This window comes from Gekko japonicus, unplaced genomic scaffold, assembly GCF_001447785.1.
Source record: "Gekko japonicus isolate JY-2015 unplaced genomic scaffold, Gekko_japonicus_V1.1 scaffold563, whole genome shotgun sequence".
Classification (NCBI taxonomy): Eukaryota; Metazoa; Chordata; class Lepidosauria; order Squamata; family Gekkonidae; genus Gekko; species Gekko japonicus.
In genome coordinates, this window is record NW_015166439.1 from 996,212 (window position 1) to 1,018,446 (window position 22,235).

The window sequence follows — 22,235 nt, forward strand, 5'->3', positions numbered from 1 at the left end:
AAGAGAACAGCTTGTCAGATAACCCGATTGAAGCGTGACTATTGCAAATGAAGATATAGAATCCCACTGATTGGATGGATTCTTACTGCTTTTCATATACATGTTTTTGTGAGGGTAGGGAAGAAGCAATTAATTCATCAGTACAAACAAATACTGTTAAGAAGAAGAAGAGAAGAGATTGGGTTTATACCCCGCCCTTCACTACCCAATGGAGTCTCAGAGTGGTTTACAAACCCCTTTTCCTTCTCCTCCCCACAACAGACACCCTGTGAGGTAGGTGGGGCTGAGAGAGCTCTGACAGAAACTGCTCTTTTTCAAGGGCACTTCTGACAGAACTATGGCTTGCCCAAGGTCATCCAGCAGGTGCAAGCGGAGGAGTGGGGAATCAAACCCAGTTCTCCCAGATTAGAGTCCACGCACTTAACCACTACACCAAACTGGCTCTCCAATGTGTGTGCCACTTCTCCCTCAAAAGAAAAGAAAAGGGGGTGGGGAGGAAAAGTTGTGAATTAGGTCTGAACCCCAGACATTGTACATTGTCTCATTAAAAAAAATAAAGTCAAAAGGTAAGTCATAAGTAAAATTAAAGAATGAGAAACAAGAAGGAAAAATGTTGGCCCACGGCAAAACTGGAAAACAAAAGCCAGCTTTTATGAAGACCAACTGAAATAACGTAACCCATTGTACAATGGAAGCTTTTGAGTTCTTCAGCTCCTCATCAGTGAAAAAAGGTATTTCCCCAAAGAACGGACCGGCCCATGCCTCATCTCTGTAGCACTACTGTCTCCACTCTAACAGTGTGGAGAGCAGGGCCAAGTTAAGGCCAACTGATGCCCTAAGAACAGCCCAATCCATTGGTTAACTGACAAGAAAGTAAGACCCAGTAAGTGCTGAAGGTGAAAGAAGAGATTAAAAATTCAGTTTTCTCCCAGGCCAGACTCCACAACTATATTAAATATAAACTTTTAATTAAAAATTATTTAACACTTAATAGCAGCAAGCAATGTAAGCAAAAAGTCCTCTGTGGTGCCCCCCTTGGTGTTCTAAGCATGTGCTTATTTTGCTTAATGGTTAATCCAGGGCTAGTGGAGAGAGGAGGTTTAATATCCCCATTGCTGGGCATGTGCTGCTTAGGTTGAGAATAGAGTTGCCAGCTCCTGCTTGGGAAATCCTTGGAGATGTGGGGTTGGACCCTGAGGAGGGCGGGGGTAGAATGCCCCAGAGACCACCATCCAAAGTGGCCATCATCTCCAGTTGAGAGCCACAGGCATGCATGCTTCTCATCCAGTGTTTGCTTTGTGAAGGAAGAGTGTACAACCTCCTTGAAGGCCCTAGCTTTTACAAGTATTGATACTACAGGTCTGTAGATTTTATAGTCAAATCAGGTTGCTTTAAAGATGGATCAGTAAATGAATCCCAGATTAACTGGGCAGAATTTTGAACAATTTTAAATACTTCAAAAGGCACAGATGGTAGGTACCATGATAGAAAAGGCACCCACCCTTTCTTTCTCTCTCACACACGCCTGCCTCCTCTAAAATACCTGTCCCCCTCAGTCAGAACTGTTATAGACAACTGCACCCCAATTATGGTTGCCAACATCAAGGTGGTACCTGGAGCTATCCTGCTATTACAATTGATCTCCAGATGACAAGAGATCAGTTCTCCTGGACAAAATGGCTGCTTTGGAGGACAGACTCTATGGCAGTGATGGCGAACCTTTTAGAGACCGAGTGCCCAAACTGCGACCCAAAACCCACTTATTTATCGCAAAGTGCCAACACGGCAATTTAACCTGAATACTGAGGTTTTACTTTAGAAAAAACAACTACAACTCATACATTAACTTAAGATGATCCAAACAAAGTAAGGAAAGCAATCCCAAATGCTTTCATTTACTTAAAATTATTTGGCAGAGAATGCGACACTTTAATGATGGTCTGGGCCTGGCTGGGGCGATGGCACGCATGCCCACAGAGAGGGTTCTGAGTGCCACCTCTGGCACCTGTGCCATAGGTTCGCCACCACTGCTTTATGGCATTGGAGTTTGCTGAGGTCCCTCCCCTCCCCTCCTCAAACCGTGCCGTACCACTGCCATACACCCCAAATCTCCAGGTATTTCTCCACGCAGAGCTGGCAATCCTAACCCCAATTTAATTAAAAATCCAGTGCTTAACTTTGTTTTAAAATTGGAGAACATTCTAATTATTATTGTTTTACTTTTTGTTTTGTACAAAATATTGTGTTTTATTTCTAGGGGCTCAACCTCCACCCCTGTTTGCTTCATTTGCCCATTCTGGAGCTCTCTGCTCTTGTGGCTATTTACTGGTACTTTGAATACGGAATGAATTTTGCCTCCTGCCAAGAAAGAGCTGCATCGGTGCCAGATGAAGTAATCTTTTGTTGGCGAGCCATAGTCAGAATTTGATTTATAGCTAACAATATACCCCACCTTTCTCCCCAATGGAGAAACAAAGCAGGTTACATCATTCTCCTCGCCTCAATTTTATACACTCAACAAAATCCCTGTGAGGTAGGTTTGGCTGAGAGGATGTGACTGGCCCAAAGTCAGCCAGCAACCTGATTTTATTAAGTACCACTGTTGATGAATTGATTATTTAAAGATTGTAAAGTTAAGTTTGTAACTATTTATTATGTACCCCACCCTGAGCCCTGCTGTGCAAGGAACGGCGGGTTAGAAATCGAACCGAACGTAGAAATTGAATGTTTAAATAAATAAACCTTCTGAGTTAAGTGTGGGGATTAAAACTGGAATCTCCTTGGTCCAAGTCCAAAATTCTAACCACTACATCACACAGACTCCTATAAGAGAAAGGAAACTGGACTTGAATCTAACTTTTTTGAGGAGTTTTGCATGCCACAGAGGAATGAAGAGACAGATCCTTTTATCGCTATAAATGTCAGTCAGCATCAGAGGTCTGATTTCAGGCTTCTTCTAGTGTTAACAAATGATTCAGTCGGTTCTAAGCTACGTGGAGAAAGATCAAGATGGGTAGCCGTGTTAATCTGCCTGTAGTAGTAGAAAAGAGCAAGAGTCCAGAGTAGCACCTTATAGACTAACAAAATTTGTGGCAGGGTATGAATTTTTGAGTCATGGCTCACTTCTTATCTGTATCTGAAGCTGTGTCTGCAGAAGTAAGCCGTGACTCACAAAAGCTCATACCCTGCCACAAATTTTGTTAGTCTTTTTTTAAAGTAATTTTTATTAATTTTAAATATTAAAACAGTAATAACAGTTATGTGTACAGACTCTTGTTCTTCTCTAGATCTACCCCCGCCAAATGTCTGACGTATATGAACAAGGAGCATAAGAAGAGCCTACTGGATCAGACCACTGGTCCATCTAGTCCAGCATCCTGTCTCACAGTTCCTCTGGAGGGTCAACTCAGGAACTCACGTGCTTTAAAAACAGAGTCAATCTTTTCTTTTTTGTCGTGGAGTTTGAAAATGACGCATTCTGGAATTAACCACCTGGATCCAATGCCATTTGTTTGTAGAAAAAGGATTAAATCTTTACATTTCTTTCTCTTCTGTCTTATTTCAAATGGGATATCTTTTAAAATCCTGATGTTATTGTCCCCAATTTTCAAGGGTGTTCCAATAGTTGCTTTCAAAATAGAATCTCTCACGTGTCTCTTCGAGAATCTGACTACTATTTCCCCAGGCAGATTATTCTTCTTGATGTATGAGGAGTAGTACCTGTAAACCACATCCATCTCGCTGTAAAGATATTCCGCTTTCAAATCTGTAGCTGGGGCTAATGCTTCACTCAGCAATTGCTTCAGATTCTCACCTTTTAATTCTGGGACCCCTTTGAACCATAGGACCAGATTTGCTTTCTCCATCTGCAGCTGTAAAAGTTGTGATTCTTCCGCAGCTTGTTTCATTTCCAGCTTTTGCACCTTTTTCTTAACTTTTTTAGTGTTGACGTCTATTTCCTTCACCTTCTCAGCCATTTGCTCCGTTACTTTTAAAGACTCAGTCAATTGGAGCTGCTGAGACGCCATACTCTTACTTATTGTTGACAACTGTTGCTTGATGTTAGTCATCTCGTCCAGCAGAGGGCGCAAGGAATCTGCCAACATTTTAGAGAGCTCAGTGGTCTCTTCTGTTCGAGGGCTACCAACTAGTTTCACTTTTATAAGTTTGTCTTTGTCTGCTTTCTTCCCCGCCATCTTTATGGATTATTTACTTTTATAAAAGTATCTGAAATTCACCCTTACGCTTAACCACGCTCTGGTAAGTCTCTTAAAACAGATTTAAATGCTTATTCTTCCGCTCCCCCCCTCTTTGTTTCGTGCTTTCGTTCATGCGTTTGGGAGGGGCCCCTCCCCTGCTCGCTTTTCATTGCTCTGTAGTGGGGGAGGGGGTTGCTTTCTTTTTAAGTTCTCATGTTTGCTTTAACCCGACACACAGTTCATTGTCGGCCATTCGGCCACGCTCGGCATCCGTTTAACTCGCTTGAACTCCGATGCTTGTCCCAGTCAGCGGCTCTAAGTCCATTCGGACACTCAGCAGCAGGACCATCGGGGCAGAGGAGCGCCTCAATTCTCCAGCATTGCGCTGGCGAAGAGGTCGCCCCTCAACAGCCCCATGGCTAGTGTTATGTATGGAACTGAATGTATGAACGTATGGAGCTTGAGTCTATGCAAGGTATTGTAAACCGACCTATCAGAACAAGGGAAGTTCTGGAGGGAAGGAAAGTGATTGGTCCTTATGTACAGTTTCTGATTGGATCTTATCTGACTTGTGGGCATGGCTTGCCAAGCCCGGACTGTTTAAAAAGGAGCCTGTTGCTCCATTGTTTGTCTCATTCGGGTTCTTCTGACTTTGTGTTTAATAAAGCTGTTATCACTGTTCACCTGCTGCCTCGAGTCTCGTATCTAACAGCTAGGAGCCTTTTGCCAAGGCTCCGGGGGGGTCGCGACCCTTCGCACCCCGTCCTACACGTTGGTGTGCAGATTACATCCCCGGGAGGTCTGGGAGAAGCGTCTGCCTGCATGTCGCCATAAACCGGAAGTCAAATTTTGTTAGTCTTTAAGGTGCTACTAGACTGTTGCTCTTTGCTACTGTATTTGTTGTTGTTCGGTTGCACAATCAAGTCCGAGTCTTCATGACCCCATAGACCACATCATGCCAGGCCCTCCTGTCTTCCGCTGTCCTCCGGAGTTTGCTTTGTTTCATGTTCGTTGCATCAGTGACACTGTCTAACCATCTCATCCTTTCAAACCCCTTCTTCTTTGACCTTCAATCTTTCCCAGCATCAGGGTCTTTTCCAGTGAGTGCTCCCTTCTCATTTGGTGGCCAAAGTATCTGAACTTCAGCTTTAGTGTCTGGCTTTCCAGGAAACAGTCAGGGTTGATTTCTTTTAGGATTGACTGATTTGATCTCCCTGCAGTCCAAGGGACTCTCAAGAGCCTTCTCCAGCACCATAATTCAAAAGCATTTATTCTTCGACACTCGGCCTTCCTTATGGTCCAACTCTTGTAGCCACATATGGGAATACTATCGCTTTGACCTTTTGTTGGCAGGGTGATGTCTCTACTTTTTATTATGCTGTCTAGGTTTGCCATAGCCTTCCTCCCAAGGAGCAGGCGTCTTTTAAGTTCATGGCTGCAGTCACTGTCTGCAGTGATCTTGAATCCCAACAATGTGAAGTCTGTCACTGCTTCCATGACTTCCCCTCCTGTTTGCCAAGGAGTTGATGGGGCTGGATGCCACGATCTTAGTTTTTTTGATGTTGAGCTTCAAGCCCACTTTTGCGCTCTCCTCTTTCACCCTCAGTAAGAGATTCTTGAGGTCCTCTTCACTTTCTGCCATTAGAGTGGTATCGTCTCCATATCTGAGGTTGTTGATGTTTTTCCTGGCAATCTTAATTCTGGCTTGTGATTCATCCAGGCCGGCATTTCGCATGATATACTCTGCATATAAATTAAATAAGTAGAGTGACAATATATATCCTTGTCGTACTCCTTTTCATTTGCTAAACCAATCACTAGTTCCATATTCAGTTCTGTCACTTCTTGACCCTTATACAGGTTTCTCAGGAGACATGTGAGGTGATCTGGTACTCCCATCTCTTTAAGGACTTGCCAGTTAGCGTAGTCAATGAAGCAGATGTTTTTCTGGTACTCCCTTGCTTCCTCCAAAATCCAGGAATGTTGGCAATTTGATCTCTAGTTCCTCTACCTCTTCGAAACCCAGCTTGTACTTGTGGCAGTTCTCTATCCACATACTGGCTGAAGCCTAGCTTGTAGGATCTTGAGCATTACCTTGCTGAAGTTTACTATCTCTATGTGGCCCAGATCAAGAAGATTCAAATGACAGCATCTTGAAATCTATGTATATGGATAGTGTGACCTGTTTTTCGATCTATGCTGTTTTAAACTGTTTTAATTGTTCTGTGAATTATATCGATATGTATGAAATTGTATTATATATTTTAGATTTTGCTCTGTGATCCGCCCTGAGCCTGCTTGTGGGGAGGCGGAATATAAATTGAAACAAATAAACAAACGATAAAACGTTCAGGTTTAACCTTTTTTCATTTAGCCTCTCGTGCGTCAACATGACATTACTGATATTTATTTTAAAAGTTACACATGCGCTCTCAGACTCTGAAGCAGCGTTTTACCAAGAAATTACTTAGCTCTATGGAGAGGGAGGGAAGGACTATATTTACGCACGCGCAATTGGGCTAACTTCAGCAAAGTCTATGGCGTCAGTGGTCCTTATTGCCTTTTCCTCTTTGCGCGTGCGTAACTGTGATGTTGACGGCCGCGGCAGTGGGAAGGGCGTGGGATTTGGTCATGCTTTATATTGCGCATGCTCAGTTGGACTTGTGCGCATGCGGCTTGGCTTGGGCAAGAGCGAAACGTCTATGGAGCGCGAAGTAAGCCGATGTCAGCTTGAACGGCGTAGCAGCGCATGCGCATTTGAGCAGTCCGCGGCCCAGGCGGCAGAGGGGAAGATGGCGGCGGTGGTACAGAATGTGGTGAAGCTGTGAGTGGAACTCTCGCTCTTCTCCCCGTTTCCCCCCTCCGGGCTTGAGTGGTACAGCCCGAACCCTTTGGAAGCGCGCGCGCAGGAAGGCAGTCAGGAAGGATCCATTTCTCTTTTGGTGGTGGAGGGGCTGGGGAGCGAAGAAGGGAGGGGGAGGTTGATGGATCTTTTCATTGTTCAGGGTTGAAGTTTTTTTTTTAACTTAAAGAAAATTTTGCTAACTCCCATAGGCTGTGAGGGGGGAGGGGCGAAAAAGCGTCCAAAACACGGAGTTTCGAAAGTGGGGGGAAAACAGAGCCGATCTGTTAAAAATCCCAAAATGATACGAGAAAAGGTTCAGATGCCCCCGTTCCAAGATTCAGAAACGGGCAGGCTCAGCCAGGCTGATGAAAAAAAGTAGAGCCTTCACTTTAGTGATGGAGTTGCTCAAAGAGGGGGAGGGCAAGAGAAACGACCCCTCGAAATCCCACAGGAGAACGGGGGGGGGGGGGGGGGGGAAGGAGAAAAACTGTGGCTTCTTTCCCCTGCCCCTTTAGAGCAACAGTGGCGGTGGTGGAAAAGGAAAAAAAATCTCTCACTTTTGAAAAAATTAAATCTGGAAAGAAAGGGCAGGGGGAGAATGAGCCTTCGTCCACCGTGTCCCAAAGGAGAACAGGAGGGGGGAGAATAAAAGTGAACCTCACCATAGATACCCCAAAAAGTAGGTGGGAGCAAGTCATTCATGAACAGCACCTCAGATCTCCAGAAAGAAAGGTGGTGGGGGAGGCAGACCCTTCCCCCATTGCTTCTTCCATAAGTTTCTACCGGAGATGGTTGGGGACAAAAGGAGAAAAACACCCCCAGAAACTGGGCAGGAATTTATGTATTTGAAATGTTTATACCACCACTCTTGACCAAGAATTGTTCCTCAGACAGCTTACAGATTCAATAAAAATAGGTGCTGATATTGATAAATAACAGAAAACCCGACCATCATAAAACAATTGAACATTCATAATTGGCATTTCAATATTGCCATTGGAAAAATTATTAAAAGGCAAGCATCAAAAGTTAGAAACAAATAGAAAAGTGAGGCAAAACATGAATGGGATGGGGAAGACTTTCTCCTAGCTCAGAACAAGGGTTGGAAAGAAAATTACATTCTCCACCCCCCTATGCAAATTCTCAGTGGGCAGAGGTGAATGCAAGAGAAATAAAGAGCACTCCACTAGTAAGGAGAAAGCGTGGTGACCCATCTCCCCATAAGATTAAAAAAAATGGATTGGAAGAGAGCTCTTAATAGAAATCAAGAAGATGGGATGAGAGGGAGAGTCAGGAGTGCTGAATGAATTGGGACAGAGGGGAGAGATTAGTTTAGATGATCTAAAGGGAGAGGGGGGGAAAGAGATGGGCATACTGCACACAGACAAAACAAGATTTCTCTGACTGCTGAATTCTCTTGAGTCTCACACATAATTGCAAAATATGTCCTGTCTGCACTGTGAGTGACAAGATTCAATGATCCTAGAGTGGAACCAGGTTCCAGTGTGGTGAAGGAAGGAGAGTCCCTCTGCCTTGCTCAAGGATTGAAGGAAGGAGGGGAGACTGGAGGTTGCATGTGTGTCCCTTTGCAACACTGGAGAGTCAAGTGCTTTATTTTCCTGATTTTTATTCTCTGGATTTCATGAACTTGTAAGTGGCAAGATGAATACAAAACACTGGAAGGGAAAGGGGCTTCTTTTTTTAAGTATCTACTTTCCCCTTTCCATTCCTCTGCTTTTTCCTGGCGAAAGAGATCTGAAATTCTTTCTTTTGAGCAGTTGGGTGCCTACTAGTTTCTATTTCCTGTTCCCTCAGTTACTGTGCGTGGTGAGATTTAAATACCGAAATTACTGTAATTATACCCTATTCAATTAAAGAGCCTTCCTTGCTGCTGCACCACAGATTTTGTTAAAGAATAGGAATACAAGCTGTGTATTTTCCCGCTCTCCCATATCTCCTAAGAATTTCCCATCTAAACCTATTTGTTAAGGGGGTTATTGAATAGGATCGGATGTTATTTTCCTTTTGCATCTTAATAGATTGAACATGAGATGCAGTAATGTCAAAAGCCTGCCCCACTAATGCATCTGTTCTTTTGAGAATGGAATTCTAAAATTAGACACATAACCAGAATTTTGATCTTGCACATTTAGAGCTGTTGGCTGTAAAGGATGATGAATACCTTTTTTCCCAGCCTTGGTTCAGAAAAGTGGTACGTATTGGTTTCTTATGCTTGAGTTGAGTACCGCAAATGATCTTTAGTTCTCCAGAGATTTCTTTGCAAAACAGCTTACTAGACAGTTTTTTTCTCTTTGTGGAGAGCCTGGAGTCATAGAATCGTAGAGTTGGAAAGGGCCACACAGCCCATTTAGTCCAACCCCCTGTTCAATGCATGATCAGCCTAAAGCATCCCTGATAAGGGTTCGTCTAGCCACGGCTTGAGGACTCCCAGTGAGGGGGAGCTCACCAACTCCCCAGGCGGCCGATTCCACTGTTGAACTACTCTTATTGTAGAAATGTTTTTCCTAATACCTAACCAGTACCTTCCTGCCCATAATTTAAACCCATTATTGAGAGTTCTGTCCTCTGCTGCTGACAAGAACAGCTCCCTGCCCTCCTCTAAATGACAGACCTTCAAATACTTAAACAGAAGAATCGTGTCCTCCTTCAGCCTTTCCTTGTAGGGCTTGGTGTCCGGGCCCTTGATCATCCTCTTCACACTCTTCTGTACCTGAGCCATTTTGTCCACATCTTTTTTGAAATGAGGCCTCTAGAACTGTGAACAATATTTCAGGTGTGGCCTGACCACGGTGGTGTACGGCAGGACTGTGACGTCTTGCAATGTTATGCTTTTGTCGATACACCCCGGGATCGTCTTGAGCCCTGCTTGGTGGGGAATGGTATGGGATATAAGTTGAATTAACAAAATACGTTGAATAAAATAAATAAATAAATAAGCCTTTTTTTGCTGCTGCACCACACTGACTGCACGTAATTACCTTACTGTCCATCTCCAGTCCCAGGTCAATGCCACTTTTGACAGTACAATAAAGCCGTGGTGGCTTGGAGATAAAGGAAAAGACATACCCGGTTTAATGGAAGGAGGAGGAGGAGGAGGAGGAGGAGATTGGATTTATACCCCGCCCTTCGCTTGGAGTCTCAGAGCGGCTTACAAACGCCTTTCCCTTCCCCTCCCCACAACAGACACCCTGTGAGGTGGGTGGGGCTGAGAGGGCTCTGACAGAAACTGCTCTTTTTCAAGGACAGCTGTGCCAGAGCTTGTGACTGACCCAAGGTCACATCAGCAGGTGCAAGTGGAGGAGTGGGGAATCAACCCCGGTTCTCCCAGATTAGAGTCCGCGCACTTAACCACTACACCAAACTGGAAGGAAAGGAAAGCCTTGGATCCTGAGGAGGATCTTGTTCACACACACTGTTAAACCCCCCCCCCCCCCCCCCCAGACTCCGTCCTTCTCATCCAGTATGCGTGCTTCTCATTTTTGTTACTCAGATGTAGAATTCTGCACTTACCCTTGTTGAATTGCATCTTGTTCACATCTGCCCACTTCTCCTGTGTGTTGAGCTACATAGGTTCTTGAAGGATGATTCTAGTATGAACAGGCCTCTTCTAATGTTTGGTTCTTCAACTCCACAGCCTTGGTGAACAGTATTACAAGGACGCAATGGAGCAGTGCCACAACTACAATGCCCGACTGTGTGCCGAGAGGAGTGTCCGGCTGCCATTCTTGGACTCACAGACTGGGGTGGCGCAGAGCAACTGTTACATCTGGATGGAGAAGCGGCACAGGGGGCCAGGTTGGGGGCGGCTGTTCTTTTGAGGCGTTTGACATCCTGAAGCTTCAGATCACAGCATGGTTGTCTTGTGTGGGGAGTACTTTGCAAAAAGAGCATGGGTTTTACTTAAGTCCAGGCAGCAGCTCTTCTTGGCCCTAAATGAACATTGCTGCTGTATCTTTTAACAGCTCACATGGGAGTTATGGGGCAGGAAGGTACTTTCTTCCCTGTTGAAGCCCTCGTATTTATTAGAAGAAGTTAGCCATATGGACGGTATCACTTGTGTGGCCTTGTGTTAGTTCTTTACAGTTTTACGGACCAACCGTGGCCCAGATGAATGATGAGAATGTGGAATGCTTTGTAGAGGCATGAAGGAAGGGTCATCAGGATGTGCCCAGGGATAGAGCTGTGAATTGGCTATGTTAGTGCTTCTTTTCTTAAATGTCTTTCTGTCTCTTTATTCCCTGGAAGGTTTGGCATCTGGACAGCTCTATTCCTACCCTGCTCGCCGCTGGAGGAAAAAACGCCGCGCTCATCCTCCTGAGGATCCAAGGCTTTCCTTTCCTTCTATTAAACCAGGTATGTCTTTTCTTTGTCTCCAACCCACCAAGGATTTACTGTGATGTCAAAAGTGGCAGCTTCCAAAGGCTGTAGATCTTTGGGTCTTGCATACTTCGGTTTCCTCCACTTTATCCTTTCAGCTGCTGTAATAGTAGTGGAGAACCCGTTATTGTAAGTCATTTTATGCAACAATTTTAAGTAATGGCACTTCAGCATTTTATGTGGTTGCTTCCTGCTTTGGAATTACCTTTCCAAGATTTGCCAAAGCTTGAGCATCTTCTAAAAGCAATATAATATTCAGTCCACTACAAGCAGGCACCTTGTGTAGTTTTCCAGTAATAGTCAGCAGCACCTTGGAACGCTAGTGTGCTGGAAGAATGGTAGGCTGCTGTCCTTTTCCCTGATATAGTCAGAACATAAGAATTGCCTTGAAGGATCCAAGCCAAATGTCCCTCTAGCCCAGTGCTTTGTTTCTAATGGTGGGCATGGCCAGTGAGAAGCCTTTGGGATGTCCAGAAGCAAAGCATGCTGGATGCTCATTTGCATGTTGTCGCTGAACATAGTACAGTTATGGCAAATGATGTTGACCACGCAGGAAGTTGTGTTAGAGGACTGTTCCACCAGGATGTTTGGAAATGGCTTTTAGTAACAAGGGTAGCCAAACAAACTTTACGGACTAATCAGATATTGTCAGTTGATCGCCAGTTTGGTGTAGTGGTTAAGTGCGCAGACTCTAATCTGGGAGAACCAGGTTTGATTCCCCACTCCTCCACTTGCACCTGGCTGGATGGCAAGCCGTAGCTCTGACAAGAGCTGTTCTTGAAAAAGGGCAGTTTCTGTCAAGAGCTCTCTCAGCTCCACCTACCTCACAGGGTGTCTGTTGTGGGGAGGGGAAGGGAAAGGAGTTTGTAAGCTGCTCTGAGACACCTTTGGGTAGTGAAGGGCGGGGTATAAATCCAATCTCTTCTTCTTCTTCTTTTGGTTTACTCTAGTCTGTTGTTCTACAAAGCAAAGAATAGCACTGTGTAGGTGACAGCTGACCTTTGCAGTTTCACTGGTTAGTGAGATCAAGAGTGAGGGTTTGTGGCTGTCAGGGGGCAGACTTAGGAGCATAGCAAAGCTTCTCCTTATTTTGTAGTATAGTGCAGACATCTCCAAACAGGAAGAGTTTGCCTACTGCCTATTTAGCACAGCTGCATTTAAAAACTCACTTTTGGGGTTTTTTTTAGGAGTGGTGTTACTTTGTTTTATTTCTGCTTTAATGTCTTAAAAACGTCTTTTGAAACCGTAGACTAATCTTGGTGTTCCAGGAGATAAGTATTTAATTAATTAATTTATACTCCACCTTTCTCCCCAGTGGGGACCTAGGAATGCTTACACCATCCTCCTCCTCCTCCTCCTCCTCCTCCATCATTTTATTCTCACAACAGTCCTGAGAGGGGCTGAGAGAGGGTGACTGGCCCAAGTTCACCCAGCAAGCTTCCATGGCAAGAGTGGGGATTCAAACCTGAGTCCCCCAGATACTAGTCTAACACTGAACTGCTACACTGCACCGGCCCTCAATAAATAAAAGTCAGTTAAAGTCAATGAGAGGAATTATTCAATGAATCGTTCACATTTATAGAAACATTGCATATCTTTATTAAAGATAAAATAACCTTTTAAAGTTCCCTTTAATTGTTTCACGACAACACCTTTATCATTGTTTTGTAATTAGCATCACTGTTTGTGATTGAAAGGGTTTTTAAAACACTATTTATTACCAATACTTATGGATAACAATAGCACTAATAACACCTTATAAAAAACACAAATAAATCCAGTTAATCACCAATGAAGGAAGGACTAAAAATAACAATAACAGAAACCAGTGGAGTTCCAAAATAGGCATACCTGTATTAGTGAGCATTTATTGTAATGATGTTGATGTAACAATATTTGGTTAGTCTGTTGACTGGTCTAATGGCCAACTGGACCAACAGTCACACCTGTTGTTTCTGTCTTCCAGCTCACACTGTGACATCCTGGGTAGATCCTTGCCCTATGTTAGAATAGCGCCAAGTGTGTGGTGATGCTGTTAGAAGTAACGTTGCAGAGGTTTTTATGTGAGATGGTTCACTTTAAGGGGAAATGCCCTTAATGTGATCATGAAAATGGATTTTAGAACAATATTTGAGTCCTGCCCTCCATAATGAACATGCCTTACACTTTGTCTTGAAAGTTCTCAGGCTCACCACAGGTCCTCTGGAGAGGGAAGTTCCTCTGTTACAGCCCCTCTGCATCATGTGATTGTTCTGACGAGGCCCACCTAATAACTCTTAGGTGTTATTCTTGGAGCTTAAAATAATAAGATCCTTGCTGTGTTAAGGCATGTTTGCAGAAACACCGATGATGCTTATCAGATCAGGAACTGTCAGCTTCCCTGAAAAATTGCCTGGCCTGGCTACCACTTCGTTCCCATCCCCTGCAACACGTAACTGGAGGGAAATATTGGAATGTCCTACGGCTGGTCATGCGCTCCATTCATGTCCAGTGCCAGTGAAGCCAGCCATGCTTTTGGCCAGCACTCTGCGTAACCTTGCTGGCCACCACAGAACAGTTTCCAAATTCCTTTACAGCACGCAGGGTTTCCTTCATGGGAGACTTAGTAGAAATGATTCTTTGAAGGTGGAAGGCTTGAAACTCAGTCTCCTAGTGAGATCCTTTAGCTGAGTTCTCAACCTTTTTAGTACGGTGACCCACTAAAAACAACAACAGAGCATGCACAAATCACTAAAACTATGAAAGCACAGGGACCCACTTTCACAGGCTTTGCAGTCCGGGGCTGAGATCCACAGGTTGAGGAATGCTGCTCTGATGGTGGAAGGTGCCCTGTAGGGTTTTCAAGGCAAGAGACAAACAGAGGCGGTTTGGCCATTGCCTGCCCCTGCATGGCAACTCTGGACTTCCTGGGTGGCCTCCCATCCAAGTACTAACCAGGGCTGACCCTGCTTAGCTTCTGAGGTCTGACGAGATTGGGCTATCCTGGGCCATGTAGGTCAAAGAAATGCTGCTCTTGCCCAATCTCCACCCCCCCACACTGCATTTTGACATTCTCACACACTGTCCATTCTAAAAAAGCAACCAAGACTGACTCCTGAAAGACTAACAGGTTTATTGTGGCAGAAGCTTTTGTACTGTGTATGCTGTGCACTGTGTTGGTAAGGCTGCACCTGGTTTACTGTGTGCAGTTCTGGAGGCCTTACTTTCAAAAAGGATGTGGACAGAACGGAGTGGGTGCAGAGGAGAGCAGTGAGGATGATCGGGGGCCTAAAGGCCAAGCCCTATGAGGAGCAGCTGAGGGACTAGATGGCCTGTATGGCCACTTCCGCCTCTGATTCTGTGATTCTATGTCAGGTACACAGAGTATTGCCCTCGATAGGCTTGCATCATATACACCGGTAGAATGGAAGCTGTGAAATTAAAATTGTTCTGTGACGTTTCTAGGCATAACTCAGTCTGAACTTGGTGATAATACCACCTTTCTAGTTTTTGCTGTACTAACGGTCTGGGACCAACGTATCTATGGGATCGCCTCTCCTGGTATTCTCCCCCCCCCCCCCGAGCATTACATTCAGGGGAAAAGAACCTACTGGTGATCTCTGGCCCAAAAAACATCTGGCTATCCTCAGCCAGAGCCAGGGCTTTTTTGGCCCTGGCACTGACCTGGTGGAACTCTCTGCAGAATGATATTTGTGCCCTGCGGGACTCAGCCCAGTTCCACAGGGCCTGTAAGGCAGAAATGTTCCACCGGGCCTAGGGTGGGGGACAGCGGCACTTTCCATCCAGCCCGGCTCCTTCCTCTCTGCCCTTCCTTTCCTCGCCCCCAACGGGGTAAGGATATAAACTGATGCATTTTAAGCGTCGTCTGAAACTGTTATCGAATTGCTGTTGTTTTTCACTGGATCTGTAAATGTCGTTTTTGGAATGGTATGAATGTATTTATTGGAAATGCCGTCCACTGCCCTGACCGCACAGGGGAGGGTGGTCCACAAGTCGAATATATCCATAAATAAGGGAACAGCTGCACAAACCAGCATAGCAAAATGAGGAAGAGGGTGCTCCTAATTACAGCCGTCGTGAAGGGACACGGCCCTCATCTTGCATACGTTTGAGCTTTGCATGGAAATGTCACAGACCTCTTGCGTTTCATACCCTTCTGGCTCCACCGTTTACAGCTCCTTTTCCTCTGCTCCCGTGCGTGCATGCCGCTACTTGCTGTTCGCGAGTAGCACTTCCCGTCGCTGATAAAGCAGCCTGCTAGCTCATGAGAGCTCTTGTTCGCTTTCATGGTTCCGCAGGGTTCTGTTCTTGCAGCAGTAGGCTAAAATGGTTGCCTCTCTGGGCTTTCTTTTTTGCAGACCCTGAACAGACCCTGAAGAAAGACGGTCTGATCTCTCAGGATGGTAGCAGCCTGGAGGCCCTCCTGAGGACGGACCCTCTTGAGAAACGCAGCTTGCCTGACCCTCGGACTGATGAAGACAGCCTGGGTGAATTTCCCGTTGCCAACAGCCGTGCGCGTAAGGTAGGGCAGCGAGAGAGCCGTCTCCCTTCTGTTTCAAGAGGGGGCTTCACAGTAACATTCGTACGACGTCTCTGTTAAGATGCGGTTTAATTTTACTTTCCTATTTTGTTGTTGGGGGCAGCAGAAGGGAAAAATCTTCACCTGGAAGAAGGCGATCAAGTGAGATGTCTCCCGGTCCCTGTCGCTGAACTCTTTCTTTTTGGGTCATGTTTTTGTCATCTTTTGGTCTCGAGTTTTTGATGTTTTTGGGGCAGCGGAAATGCTCCTGGGATTCCCTAATATTTACGTTTTGTAACATATCCTATATGTTAACAAAGAAAGTTGGGTAAAGTTGGGAATCGAGGCTATCTGGGGCCTTCCCACTAGCGAGGGTTGACGAGTGTTGGATGCATCCAATGGGGAGGATTAATTTTTCTTTTATAGACATAAGGAGACAGACCTTCCATTCATCACACATTTCCTGTTGCCTGCCTCACAATATGAGCAAAGTACAGGGGTGTGTGTCCGGCCTTAGGCTAGATTATGTTCCTCCAGGTTGAGGCGCTTTCCTGTGACTTACACAGCTCTTTTGCTGGAGGAAGGCTTCAAATGTTAGTCAGTGACGTGGTAGGATATATGCCATTTTTGTTCTTTTTAAAAAATGCCCGGACCTGGATAGCCCAGGCTAGCCTGATCCCATCAGATCTCAGAAGCTAGGGGTTGGCCTTGGCTAGTATTTGGAAGGGCGGCCTCCAAGGAATACCAGGGCTGCAACACAGAGGCAGGCAATGGCAAACCACTTCTGAATCTGAGGAAGTGTGCTTATCCACAGAAGCTTATACCATGAATAAAACTTTGTTCGTCTTAAAGGTGCCACTGGACTCAAACTTTGCACCTCTGAAATGTCTCTTGCCTTAAAAACAAGTCTAGCTTGCCACCAAGTGGTGCATAATGCTAAAGAGCTAGAACTTTTGGCTGCCAGAGAGTCTTACGATCTCCAGGCTATTCTACACACAGTGCCGTACAATAATTATTATTGGTCATTTTTACAGTACAGTGTATACTTTTTGCACACTTTCAAAATCCCCCATCCCCCTTTTCATCCCTACTTCTCTCATTTTTGGTGGATAGTTTCAGTGCATCCTCATTTGTCAATAATGTTTTCATAGGTAACTAGAGGACTGTCCAATTGTAACCAAGAAAACCTGGTAGTCTTCACTTTCTCAAAGATTGGCTGCTCATAAACATAAATGCTGTTTCGGCTTAATAGGCAGGCAGTTATTTCCATCCCCAAAGCTACCAGGAGCTCTGTGCCAGGTTTTCCAAGTGACCAAGCTTTCTAAGCAGTGATTATGACCACTAATCCATGCTCATCCTTTTATGCATCCTGAGAAATGCAGCTGCTTTCAGCCTCTCTATTTTCTGGTGGACGTGCTGCGTGCGAGTGCTGCTGTTATTGTATGGTTGGATTAATGGTTTCGATTATATTATTATGTTTGGTCACGCTGTTACAAAACTCTCCCTATGTGCCATGTGATCACATGGCAGGGGGAACCCTGCCTGCAGCTTCTGTTTCCAGGACCTTCGTTTCCTTTCTGCATTGTCCTTTGCTGTTCTGCCTCCCCCATCCTCCTTAAGGCCTTCAGCTATCTCCTGCTCCTTGTTTGTTTTCTCCTTGTATTGCAAACTGTCCTTTTGGCTCATGGACACTTCCTTTGTAACCAGGGTGGAATTTAACGTGAAATGAATGTGAAATGTAAACCAGTCTGCTTTGCAAAAATCAGTGCAGGAAAGGGAGGGGGGAGGGTTGACTCTCTGGTTTTCATCATCATTTTTGGCTTGTTGAACTGCTGAATCTTACAGCCCTGTTGGCCAGCTCCCAGCACCGACTCCAATAGCCTAGTAAGGCAGCTGAGAAAGAAAACTTGTAGTTTGTTTCCAGGCTCCAGGAAAGCAGAGAAGGGGGAGAGAAGTTCTTTTTTTTTATTGAAGGATTTGTGTGTGACAGCCCTTGTTTAGCTCTGAATTGTGGGTATGAGATGTCCATCTGCAAGTCCTGTGTGTTTTCTTTGCTTAATTAGTTTATGCATGCATACATATGTTGCCTAAAAACGGTGGGAAAATTTTGCTTGCTTCAGTTTAAGATACTTAGAGCAGAGTTCATGTTAGTGTCCACCTAGAGCAGAAGTAACTTACCAGATGGAGCCCTAAGGAGGAACGGTGTGGGTGGTCTGCTGCATGGGATCTATGCTCTGGACAACAGCTGCTGGCACTCCTGAAGTCCATCCAATTGGGCATGGAAAGAGGGCTTGCTGTGCAGGCCTTGTAGCCCCCCCCCCCCGGCATTATATTTAATATTGGAGTGGATTTATGAAATCTCCCAAGTGTGGAAGAATTGCAGAGGCCACAGTAATGCAGCATTACTTTTGTTTCTGCCATGCAGATGGACAGCCCGGTCCTATGTGAGTTACCCTCAGGCTAATCCCATTCATTGCAAGTGGTTTAAACTGGAGCAATTCTGCCTAGGATTGCTCTGTAGACCTTTTGTGCTCTTCAGCTGTTCACTGCATTGGTAACTACTTCAGAAACACTCCAATTAAAATCGGGGCAAACCCAGATCTTAAGGCGTGCCTCTTGGATCAACGCTGGAAGCTATTTCCCATCAGTTTTCTGCTTGTTTCCTCTACAGTAATCCCTGTTTCTCTGTTCTAGCGCATCCTGGAACCAGATGATTTCTTGGATGATCTGGATGATGAGGATTATGAAGAAGACACGCCAAAACGCAGAGGCAAAGGCAAGGCGAAGGTACAACTAGTGAAGCAGAGTTTGGGAGCCTTCTGCCCCTCCTCTGCTGACGGATGAGGGTAACCCCAAGTGGCTTCCCACTTTTCCCCCTCGCTCCAAGCACAGGGCCATGCATGCTTTTGCCTGGACTGCATCCCTGCTTCCAGTCCCAATCCTGCCTGCCTGTTCTGCAGTAGTGGTTTTTTTTTTCTGGAGTTCATGCTCAGTCACGATTTTATTGCAAGTGTGGCCCGGACTCTTCTCTCTGCCCTCCCTCTGGATTAACTGTTCTGAATCAGATGGAACAGATGGATTATGCCAGTGGTTTTTGTCTGCTGCATATAACTTGCTGCTCCCCAGCAGTCACAGCTAGTTGTGATGGGCTGTGAGAGGCAGGAAGCATAGAGGCACGGCAGGAAGCGCTCCCTGTAGACCCCATGAACTAACTAGGTGCCTGTACAGGGGAACAGGACTCTTGCTGGGTCTGAGTAATGGTATCTTCTGCCCAGGGAGGGAGAACTCTGGCTGGCTGCCCTAAGATGCTCCTGCATAGAGTAGAAAAGCCTTTGGCTTTAGGCAAAGCGGCGGGGAAGGGAATCCTACAGGTCACACAAGACGGAAAGGAAGGAGCAAGGAGGGGTGCAAAGCGAAGTAGGGACAATCGAGGGGGTAGAAGCTTGCGAGTTAATGGAGAGCCAGCATGGAGAAGAGGCTAGAGTGTGGGAGACCCAGGTTCGAATCCCCACTCTGCCATTGAAGCTCACTGGGTGAGCTAAGGCCCTTTACACTCTCTCTCAGCCTCAAAGAGCAGTTGTTGTAAGGATAAAGTGAGTAACAGGAGAATAATTTTGTGAGCTGGTTTGGTTTGCATTGGTGAAAAAAATCTAATGTGAAGTGCAACGACAGTGCCAGTGTAAGGATGTGGGAGGGGATGTCTCTTGATTGTAGCCCAAAAAGAAAAAAAACATGGGGCTGCAGCGGTCTCCTAGTGCGATACCATGTGCTTTAATAGTTATTCATTTAGATAATTTATTGTCTCTCTTTCTTGCTGAGACTCAAGATAGATGTAGTGATGGTTGTCTTCTCCGAGTCTTAAAATCCTTTAAAGGTTAAAAATTCGTTCCAGGGATGTGCCACTTGGGGGCAGTAATGAGCTATCATTTCTCATGCAGAGTCTTGGAGCTGGAGCCCCATTATCTGTTTCCTGTGTTTGATTAGAATTGCTACCCTGCCTAATTCCAATAATGATAATATGTTTGCAAATACAGTGATGCGTGTGTGTTATGCTAAATTGCCAGCACTAATGATTGTTGCTTTTGAACATCTTAGCATTGGCTGTATTTTTTAGAGAAAGGATGCACACCTGCATATTTTAAAAAAAGTTTTGGACATAAAATAATGGTACTTCTACGATGCATCCGTGATCCAAAGAAGATAGTGCGCTTGTATTTGTTTTTAACGTAAGTTTATTGTCTGCCTTTCTCACAGACTCAAGTTGGACTGCATTCTTTTAAATTCAGTAAAACAGTATAGTAATACGATAACCACAATAAAACTGGATTGCAAAAATTAGGAGAAAGTCCAACTTGGCACGCTCTCTTCAAAATATTTCTCTATACTGGTTGCAATGAGTAATCAATAAGAATCATGGCAAGAAATCCCATTGGTTTCAGTTAGTAAATACTAAATAGTGTGTTTGGGTCACTTGCTGCCTATATTATGCATGCCATAATCTGCACAACATGTGTGTTGTCATAAATAAAGCCGTTACCTTGGTATTCTCATGCGGGGCTGGAAACACATCTCAGTTCCTTGGGCCAGCAAGATCTTTTCTTTTCCCTTGGCCAGCTACTATTGTATTTATTATATTTATGTCTTGTTATTCTTCCATTATGGTGGCTTAAATAGGATTCCCAAGAAACCTCCCAGCCTGGCACTGATCAGACCCAGTCCTGTCTGCTTTGCTTAGCTTCGGCAAGACCGCTGTCTCCTGTGCTGTCCGGCTATAGTTTGGGGCCAGAATATCACGGGGCTACTAAAATTGGCTGCAGTTTCCTCACTTTCTCCTTTTCTGGTTCCCTAGGGCAAAGGAGTTGGGGGTGCCCGGAAAAAACTCGATGCAGCCATTTTGGAAGACAGAGACAAACCTTATGCCTGTGACAGTGAGTACTAATGCGCGCCTTGTTGGGGAATGGAAGCTGCCATGAGTATACACTAAACATGCTTTTGCTAGAGAGGATGGTGCTCTTGTGGGCTGTGGGTGAACGGCATGTCTGGTCTCTTTTTTATAAAAATGCTTTGGAAGAACCTGAGGAGCTTCCTGCTCTGTCTTGGCCTTGCAAGGAATCACCTTATTGTGAGAAGCTGTGAGATGATGACTTTTCTTTGCCCAGCTTAGGGGTATACAAGCTTTTCAGTTTCACAGAACTCTTTGTTTTGCCCGCTGAAGAGTTTTGTGGAAATGCAGATGCTTGCACATCCCTTCTCCCAGCTGAAGCCAGCTCCTGCAGAGTGAGAAGTTTTGGCAACTTCTTCGTTTCCTTGGCGTCAAGCACGAAAACCAGGCACAGTGTTGTCAACCCTGACTTGCAGTGGATCCTGGAGTCTCTCCCAGCCCTGCGATTCTTTAACTGGAGATGCTGGGGATCGAACCTGCAGTCACACTGATGTGAAGCAGGTGCTGTACTACAGAACCTCCACCCCTTCCTCCTTCTCTGGCAGAACCCAGGGTGGAGCACGCATACACACAGCACAGAAGGGGCAGCTGCTTTGCCTGGGTATCACTTTACTAATATCCCGTCTCACACACGGGCCCCCATTCTAAGAAGACCAGCCCTGTGTGGCTGCCTTCTCCGACTATATTATTTGGCTCTTCCATTCCCTGTGTACCAATTTGGAAATGAATGCCCATGCAAACCTGGCTATTGTCATGGTGGGTGGGGGAACTGACAAGAATTAAAAAAAAAAATCGCAAAGAATGAGTTTTTGAAATTACTTTTCTTTCTCTCCTCCTTTACTGTCCTGTACAAATTTTATATTCGCCCCCTTTAATTTGAAATTAACACCAGTTAGCATTTTCTTTCCTCCTTTTTAATCGCTCTGTATAGCTTACCGTGTGCATGTCTGTGACCTATAGAGTGTTTTCACCTTTCTCTCATTATTCTCTTTCTGTATTTCAGATAGTTACAAACAAAAGCATACCTCGAAACCTCCTGACCGAGGTATTCCATTCTCTCTGTCTGCTATTTTATTTCTTCCTGACTTTGTTCTCCTGAAATGTTAGTTTTAAAAACTCTTTTTTAAAAAGTGGGTATATTTTGATACAGGGCACCAAAAATCCCTCCCTCCTGTGATGTGCTTTTTGTGTGTGTTGGGGGGGTTGTTTTTGAGTGGATGTTGTGTATTGGGTTTGGAGGATGTATGGAAGCTTGTTTTGTGTCAAAATTTCTCAGCAAAGCAGTAGAGAGGTGAGAGGTCGGAGTTCAGATTTGTGCTTGATTTGAGAGGA

At 45.0% G+C, this 22,235-nt stretch overlaps 1 protein-coding gene across 8 annotated transcripts in view; it reads left to right on the plus strand.

Annotated features, from left to right (window-relative positions):
* The first annotated feature begins 6,949 nt into the window (after positions 1–6,949).
* The window catches only part of DPF2 (D4, zinc and double PHD fingers family 2), a 34,250-nt gene continuing 18,964 nt past the window's right edge, over positions 6,950–22,235 (plus strand). For 2 of the 8 annotated variants that reach the window (XM_015411952.1, XM_015411953.1), the window contains exons 1-8: positions 6,950–7,023; positions 9,198–9,256; positions 10,700–10,860; positions 11,311–11,418; positions 15,801–15,964; positions 18,656–18,748; positions 20,811–20,889; positions 21,907–21,948. In XM_015411952.1, coding sequence (XP_015267438.1) covers positions 9,216–9,256; positions 10,700–10,860; positions 11,311–11,418; positions 15,801–15,964; positions 18,656–18,748; positions 20,811–20,889; positions 21,907–21,948 — 688 coding nt within the window. In that variant the 5' untranslated portion in view covers positions 6,950–7,023; positions 9,198–9,215. The remainder of the gene's footprint in view (positions 7,024–9,197; positions 9,257–10,699; positions 10,861–11,310; positions 11,419–15,800; positions 15,965–18,655; positions 18,749–20,810; positions 20,890–21,906; positions 21,949–22,235) is intronic. The other 6 variants (XM_015411956.1, XM_015411957.1, XM_015411954.1 and 3 more) reach the window with 3 other exon arrangements.